This window comes from Rhipicephalus microplus, chromosome X, assembly GCF_043290135.1.
Source record: "Rhipicephalus microplus isolate Deutch F79 chromosome X, USDA_Rmic, whole genome shotgun sequence".
NCBI lineage: Eukaryota > Metazoa > Arthropoda > Arachnida > Ixodida > Ixodidae > Rhipicephalus > Rhipicephalus microplus.
Window position 1 is genome coordinate 296,310,568 of NC_134710.1, and position 8,958 is coordinate 296,319,525.

The 8,958-nt window shown below is 43.0% G+C and overlaps 1 protein-coding gene across 1 annotated transcript; it reads left to right on the plus strand.

The window, feature by feature from the left end:
- Positions 1-3,660: 3,660 nt before the first annotated feature.
- LOC142775284 (putative serine/threonine-protein kinase ndrA) lies at positions 3,661-6,748 on the plus strand. Its single transcript, XM_075876619.1, has 3 exons — positions 3,661-3,676; positions 5,197-5,360; positions 6,572-6,748. The coding sequence occupies exons 1-3, from the start codon at positions 3,661-3,663 to the stop codon at positions 6,746-6,748; spliced, it is 357 nt and encodes a 118-aa protein (XP_075732734.1).
- The last annotated feature ends 2,210 nt before the right edge of the window (positions 6,749-8,958 follow it).

Below are 8,958 nucleotides of genomic sequence, written 5' to 3' on the forward strand. Positions count from 1 at the left end.
TCAGAGTAAAGTACGCTTGGAACAGTACGTTTCAATTGGTCCGCGAGCACAAGTTATAGGGGATTTTCAATGCTTTTGTCCGGGAAGTACGCCTTGTCGTAGCTGGCGGGTTTTGCCGTTATGCCTGCCATTAGGATGGTATGCATATCTACCAACTTGGTGTATTCATCGTTTGAGCTAATAAAGCTTTAAGAACTATTCGAGAGAAACGCCAATCTATAGTTTTCATCTCTATTTCACACGTTTCAAATGATTTTAATGTTGGCAAATTCACATCCAAAAGCTAATTTTGATTCTACGTAGTGGGCGTACAGCTAATTTATTACTCCTTAGTTATTTTAATCATAACCGAGCATGAACGAGCGGGTACGATTACCTACAGAGGTGGGCGCATTTAAATTGGGCCATTGTTTCAAAGGACATTCGTGTGGATAAATTTAGGTGCATGTTCAATCAATAATAGTGGTCAAAATAGGCGTTCCGCCACGACTGCATGCCTCGTAACATTATCGTGGTTTTCCATGCAAAACACTACCAATTATTTTTACAGTATTTGACAACTGAGTTCTGTAGGGCTTGAGAGTATAGGAAAAGAACAGATATTAGCGTTTATTAGTTCATGCAGACAGACACGTCATGGTTAGCATGCAATGCACAGTGCCATCGTTTGGCAGCCTTTGTTTATTTATTTGTGAGGCACAGTACACGTGCATCAGATTTTGCTGACAAAAACTCTCAATCTTCGACATCGCTTCTCACGCAGTGCATAAAGAAAACTACGGAAGTTGCCAAAGAACTCGGCATCAGCGTACGCGAGCTGATTATCATCGTGGCCGAGGTTGCGTCATCCTTGGAAAAGATTGGCGAAGTCCCCGTCTCAGACTGGATGGCCATCGGTGATGCAATCGTTTACAAGCTTCAACGGGTAGGCGTCCTATATTTGTTCTGATCGAAAATACTGACTGATGTTTCGCGGGATCCAAAAAAGGATTCGGCGAGGAAACACCGCAGAGTACTGCTTAGAAAGAATCGCTGCGTAGAGAAAAATAAGATAAGCCACAAGCACAAATAGAACGATTGAGTCATTCGGTAATATAATACTAAACGCACCAGTTCTTGTGAAATAAATAAAGCCAATTGTACTCGTTGAGCACAGCAGTAGCAGATTTCAAAGAATATTACATCCCTCTTCGTGTCTGATCAACAAGACAGACTCTATGCCTTGAACGAAAAAAGTAAGGTGGTGGGCCTTTTAATACACGAAGGCAAAAGGCTCGCTGCACACGCGTAAGACAAATCAGACTGAACGGGGAAATGCAGTCATTTGTTTGGCAATCAAATGCGTTGTTCGAACACCTCGTGCGAGCACACTTGTCTTTGTACGTCTTTTTCCGAAGATGTGTGGACTTGAGCGAAGTACCTACAGCGTGCCTGCAAGGCAATGCGAGTGCCTAACTGCACACATTCCTGAAGTGTGCGTCTCTAAGACAATGCGAGCGCCTACGTAGCAGCTCACATTGATGTTGCATCTGGACGGTTTCGGCAATGAAGTAATGCAGGGTCCTTTCAAGTGGGTCTGCACTCCGAAGCACGCGCCGCATTTCCTAGGCCATCGTCTGCTGAGGCCCTTCTTGCGTTTGCCTTAAAAGCGTGGGGCAAACCTTTTAACGGGTTAATATGCCTCTATAATCTAAGAATATAGTTTAATTTGAAATGCGTGGTTGGCATAATAAGTGATCCAGAGAAACATTACAGAGACTACTTGCTTCACGTTTACTATTATCACTCGTCACAAGAGCCAAAACTGGCGATAAAGAAGGCAGAGAGACATGCGAGCCACAGACGATGATGGAGAGAAAAATGTAACCACAAGAAAAAACTTGTTACGGACCCTGGAACTGAAGCGGTACGCAACCTGAATGCATTTAAAATTGCTCGGATCTGTCGTTTACTCAGGTACAATGCCTATTCCCTCTAATGTTTTAATGCGAGGGCTCTATGAATAATTAACTCATTTTCATTACATGGACTGGAGAAACTGAAAGAGCACGAATAAGTGAGCATTTTGCATTGCCTGCGTGTTATGGTAATTGCTTGATTTATTTACTCGCTTAAAATAACATGAAACTGCCATAAAAGCAACAAGGGCAACACAGGTATACGTTAAACAAATAGGCGAGATGACAGTTTAGTAGGATGCGTCTGTTCATTGTAACTTGCCTTAGGTGCAACACGGCATCACAGAGTAAATAATTGGTCATCGCTATATATTATGTGGTACTTTCTCAGCATTTCATGTGATTATTTTTGCGCGTATTCTGTACTTTGCAGACGAATCCCCCTCAACCGCCTCCATTCGCCATGTTTATGCCACGGATACACGAATTCCAAAACCTGAAGATGCTCGGCGCAGGCCGCTTTGGGTACGTCTGCATGCAACACAGTCGGCTTCTTCTCCTCTGTTTGGACGCCATGAATAGTGCGTCCAAGCACACCAACACTGTTTTTTTTTTGTAGTAGACCCCATAGCCGGCACTTAAATCAATCTGCATGTAAATTGATCATTTATTGATTGCTATGTGGGGCTTAACGTCCCAAAACCGCCATATGATTATGAGATACGCCGTTGTGGAGGAATCAAGAAATTTCGACCACCTGGTGTTCTATAACGTCCACCTAAATCTGAGCACATGGGTCTACAGCATTTCTCCTCAACCAGAAATGCAGCCGCCGCAGCCGGGATTCGATCCCGTTACCTGCGGGTCAGCAGCCGAGTACCTTCGCCCCTAGACCACCACGGCGGGGCTGCATGGGAATTACCGCACTTTTGCGAGATTGAGACTAGGGTGCCGAGGTGGTAACCTTGAAGTCAGTAGACTTAATACCAATGCCAGCGGTGGTTATTGATTGAATTGAAGGATTTCTTTAACATTTCGTAGAAATACTTTTTTACACACAGCACAGTTAAGGGCTTCATACTAATATTAAATACCCCAAATGTTTATTATGCATTTCAAGCTGAAATACATCAGCCTTTTTGATTTCATTTTACTACTGCTGAAATGCAACCACGTTCGGGATCACCGCTAGAGCCTTGCGATATTTGCTGTATCTAAGTGTATAGTACATCAAGCGAAATATGAAAACAAAATGCAGCAAAACTTCAGCGATACAAATCTTGTAGCATCACAAAAAAGATATTCGTATCATCCGAAGTTCGAATAACCAGAAAAAGCAGGAGCAATGCCATAAATAGCTCTGAATAATTTATTGGGGCAAAAGAGCGAAAACCAAGACATAGAGTAGAAATGGGCTGAGCACGGCACTGACTTTCAGCAGAATTTTTGTTGAAACACAGGAACACATAAACCATACGAATAGAATACCTCGTGACGGAGCTCGTCTTTTCATTCGACCAAGAAGTATACATTGCGCATCAACACCTTGTCAAAAAAAATGAAGGGCTGCCACAATTAAAATAATAAGCACACAAATTGAAACGTAACAAAAATAGCGGGTCACAAAAGAACCCACAAGTGTTTGGTATCTCGGTTAAGTTCAAATTTGTATTATTATTATTATTTTTTCGTTTTTTTCTCTGTTGGCAATATTTTGATGCATAGGGTATATGTTTGGTCGAATAAAAAGGTTGCCTCCGTCATGAGACGTTCTAATCGTATGTTATAAATGTTCTTGCGTTTCACTTTCTACTCTCTGTCTGGGTTAGCCCCATTCTACCCTATATCGCGGTTAGCCGCAATGAATCTGCACCAACTCACCCAGTTTACAATCTTGCCTAATGCTACGTCGAGTTCTCAATGATTTCTAGCGAAGGTTAGAGACGTCAAATATCAAACCTGCACTACTAAATATTCGACCCATGTGTGCACGTTTAATTAATCAACTAGGGGTCTGGGATCTTCGAGAAGTAGTAGCCACTTTCAAATCTTATGTTGTTTTACATCACATTAAAGCACTGCGGCAAAAGTGACTTAAGGAGCGTTTTGCTGCAATAAAGCCTAGTCAGAAACTTTCATAACTCTGTTAACATCATTTTCGTGGCGTTAGGCATGTTTTTCGGGCATGTAGTTTTCCAGATGCAGTTCTATCATCAAGACCATCCTCGTTTGGTTTTCGGTCTTCTTTCCATATTTCATATAATGTCTGATAAACGAGGACGTGGTTTGCATCGACCTGGCAGGCACGTGTTAACTCAGTAAAATTACAGCATCAAGCGCTGACGCCTTTAAAAATGGGCCTCCAAGATTCGCGTGCACAATCTTGGAGGCTTTGAAGAACGCAATACTGGAGGTTTATGATGACTACTGTGTAAGAAAAGTATATGCATATAGAAAATAGTTTCGGTGTATGAAAAGTATTCTTCTTACACTGCGAATATTACGAATGAGCAGCGCGGTGTGCACGGTCGCGCTTGCATTCTTTTCACGCCGGTACGTGCTCGACGCGTCTTCTGGGAAAGCGCGGACAACACCTCTCCGAACCATTGTGGTAGCATACGTTCGCATGAAACATCACGGGTTCACAAGAAGCTTACTCCATTACATTGCATGCCAACTGGTCGTTTGTGGAACTAAAGAAAAATTTGTATCGTCCCGACATTCGTATGAGCCGTAATCATACCACCGAAATTTTAATGTAACCAAAACTATGGCCTTGCTGGAAATACGCTCGATTAACAGTGCAATTGCAGCTGTGAAAATGGCAATAAGACGTTGTCACAAATGCGGTGTTAATGACAGGAACCGGAATATTTGTTCGCTTTCTTGGCATCCGAAATGTCGACTGTTTTTTTTTTTGTTGACCAAATTTCAAGACGTGTAGTCTAGAGACACCTAAAGAGTACATACATGACATGCTGTTATGCATGTAGAATCAGATAATTTCTTCTGCTGGCTTATGTGTAAAAGATAGAACCGCGCAACACATGATAGCGTTCTCGCACAGCTGAGAACCTCAAGACTTTGCCTGCAACAAGCGAAATGAATTATTTGCGCAGATAGTAAAACACAGTTGGGTCAACTATATGTGCGATGCAACATTATACAAAATTGTAGCAATAACCTTCACCCTCTCTCCTTGACAGCTCATACCAAAGAAATAAGAAACAATGTATACATTAACCTTATGCTGTTTAAATCCATGAATGATTGAGAACCAATCTGCTTTACCACATAGCCGTGTACCTGGCCAACAACAGCCCTGCCAACTTCGTAGCCACGGTGAAGCTTGTGAACGTGGATAGGTTCAGCCGCCAGAAGCAGGCCGCCACGGTCAAGGTTGTCGCGGCGGTCATCAGAAACCCGTTTCTCGTCAAGTACTACTGCTGCTTCTGCGTCAATGTCAGTTCAGGAGCCCACATATGGCTCTTCACTAGATTGATAGCAAACGAATTGTAGAAATCTAATCGTCAAGCTCATTTGCAAAGGAAAAGTGATGGCAAGTACCTCAGCACACGCATGTAATACTTATCACAGGATCAACACATTGGCAAAATAGATTCAAGCCCTTTTGCTAACACGTAAATAAGTGCACCATATAGTCAACTATATCACACGTACTCATTTGAGAAGTAATTAGCAACTAGTTTAGCAGAATCACCACCTAAACTATATTTTTTGTACACGGGGGAAGCGGAAATTAAGACCATGATGTACGCTTATCGATTCGCGGCCTCAGTTGTTCTAGTTTGCCCTTCACTTCCCCTCGTTTTGCGCAATCCTTTTCATCATACGCTGTTTCAGTTTGTGTGGGAGTCGTGCACACTAGTCGATAACTGGTTAGTTTGTACAGATTCCATTCATAGCGCAGACACACACGACATAGATGAGCAGGTCAGGGAGGCAACTCAAGCGTGTAAAATGTCGTAATCTCCGTGTGAGCTCGACTACAGATATTTTTGCATAGGTATACACACACGAAATATCGAAAGCGTGAGAAATATGAAAATATGTTAAGCGCTTCTATATTAACATTGATAGACATTTATACCGCAATGAACTCACCGAAACGTTTTGTCACAGTCGAGCATGACGAGGACAACGTACACGTTCGCGTATAAACAAAATTTTGAAATTATGTATTGTGGCATACAGGGTGCTCTGTTTTTGTCTAAGTCGAGATATATAAATGAACATTGGAGGCATGGCTATATATCTTAAAAGGGAGCTGTCTTCAAACTGTCAAAACGAATAAAATCTAGCTGATACAAAAGAAACAGTGAAAAGAAAACGACTTATACCAAAGTATTATATTTTTTTTTTACAATGGGAAAATTTGTTGAGCCAGCTATCCTGTTGTTTTACTGTGTCTTTTGTTTGCTAAGGTTTTTATCCAATTTCACAATGTAGTAACATTCCCAGTCCGACGTCTAGGTATTTATGTAGACGTTTTCTGGTTCAGTTAACTCTATAGATACAGCAGTTGGTTCTGGCGATAACACAGTTTCTTCATTTGCTTTCACTCGCTAGTGGAACCGAAACCGAGTCGTCCAAGAAAAATAGGCTATAACACACGTTCACCTGGCTAACGATCAAGTTTTACATCTTGGCAGGAGGCGTACGTGACCGTCGTGGAGTACATCGCCGGCCTGGACCTGATGCGCGTGGTCACCAAGAAAGAGTACTTGAATACAGAGTCGGTGCGCGTCATCATGGCGCAATTCATTCATGCCCTCGAGCACATGCACTTGCTCGGGTTCCTTCACCGGGATGTGAAGGTGTCCAAATGAGCGGCTGCTCATTCTCGCAGGCCGGCCTCCCGTGATTGCGGTGATCCGCTTATGATGAGGCGCACTACAAGTCGGCGGGCACCGTAAGGTTGTCACGACCGGGTTGTAGAGGCCCTCGATGTTTATTGTTGCGCGGAGGTGCTGCGCTTTAATTGTGGCACATGTGTGCAAAACCAATCAATAAACGAACATGTATGTCGCTAAACCATGTTTAAGCAGAAATTTTTATCGACTTAGACACATTCCTACTGATGTGATGTAGAAGCGCCTTTATATCACCGCGTGCGTATAATTCTAAGACCGTGGGTAACAATGTGGTTCCTCCACAGACACAGACTTAGAACGTCATTGTGGTGGTCTGTTTCTCATCACGCTCACCACGTTATTTTTGCTGTTTTGCTTTGTGCAAGAAATTCGCTCCCTACGACGGTACATCAGGGTTTGTTGAACGCACACACACTGTCTTTTCTACTATGCTCATTTTGGCTGGAGGCCGAGTGAAAATCATCGATGTTGACACAGCGAAGGCCTGCTGTGGTCACTGTGAGTATTTTCTTTACCTGTTTTTAGCATTTGTGAAAATATCGGTCTGCTCACGCGGGAAAACCTCTTTTACTGTAAAAAAAAAAACAGCTGAGCGGTCTTTCAGGTTCCTTATGTTTAGATAAATCGCTCACTAAACCGCGTAAACATTACAACCCAGCGTTACGCACAGCAAACTCATCATCAGGTTGCAGCGCAGTAACCCCGTCCCAGCTGGTCGAAATTTCCGGAGCCCTCCACTACGGCGTCTCTCATAATCATATGGTGGTTTTGGGACGTTAAACCCCACGTATCAATCAATCATCTTTATTCATATATACACCCTCTAATGTGACTATCTCTTCATTTACCTCATTGGGAATGTGGGTGTGTGGGTGTGTGCGTCCTTATAATGACGCAACACCCACACGAGCGCACACACAAACAAACCACACGCGCACACAAAGACCCACAAACGCACGCGTACTGATGTACACGTACGCACAGAAACACGCGCGCACTGACGTACAAGTACACCCTCACTCACTCCCTCATTCACTCACCCACATAGACACACGCAGTGACAGCTCAACGCATGTGCACACAGAGCCACAATTACAATCACGCGAGCACACAGAACAAACGCCCACACTCAAAGGCGCTCATTAAATTCACTCACACACATGCATACTCACCAACACACAAGCTCACACAATGGGCCCACATACCCGAACACGCATCGAGCAATTTCAAGTTACCAAGACTGTGAAAGCAAGAAAAAGTAAACTTCCTTCGTTCATCGGTTCTAACATAAATAGTTATCATTACATGTTATCCATGACCGTGTTTGATAACATGTGCCCACACATGCGTTTCGTAAGGTCCAACACAGAGGGAATACTGGCGATAAGAATGCACTGCATTAAATTTGACACGAGTTGTTTTTCTGACATGAACGATCTCTCAGTAGCAATCATGAAAAATAATTCAGTTATTCATGTGACATGAACGGATATACAAAATCAAGTAACGTACTTAAGGGAAAATATTGCTCACCTGTTGATCACTCTTAGTGGTGTGTTAAACCAGCGTAACGATCGATTCAACAAGCTCGATTAACACCAGTCTGTAGCAGGTGCAGAGTCAGGAAGCCATATCGCTGTGATGGCCCCATAGCGCACTGAATCACGCCCCCTTTGCTCACTTGTGGCGCATCACGCTCTTATACGGATGTCTTTGCCTACTGTAAAACCAGATGCACACCACTGACCTACAAAACACTATGAGACCACGCCCGTCATAAAAGCACGTGGCGTAAAGCCTGCTTAAATCGATGAAACAAAGAGCAGAGCCCAAGCGCAACTTCAGCCGCCTCATCAACCACTATATATCGAATTCTTTTCCCGGCGTACACCTCAAGCTGTGTGAAAACTTGGAGATGATGCCATTTCTCCTACAATGAAGTCGAGGCGGGAAGAGAAGAGGCCGCATTTGTCACTGATCACGAGCTCATCCAAATCTCTACGCGCACTCGCCGGAGCAGCTGTAGTCGTTATCTATCTATCTATCTATCTATCTATCTATCTATCTATCTATCTATCTATCTATCTATCTATCTATCTATCTATCTATCTATCTATCTATCTATCTATCTATCTATCTATCTATCTATCTATCTATCTATCTAT

What these genes read in the sequence shown, in the direction of transcription:
- LOC142775284 (XM_075876619.1), top strand. An exon ending in ACTGCTGCTTCTGCGTCAAT is followed by an intron (nt 5,361 to 6,571) that starts GTCAGTTCAGGA and finishes ACATCTTGGCAG; the next exon opens with GAGGCGTACGTGACCGTCGT.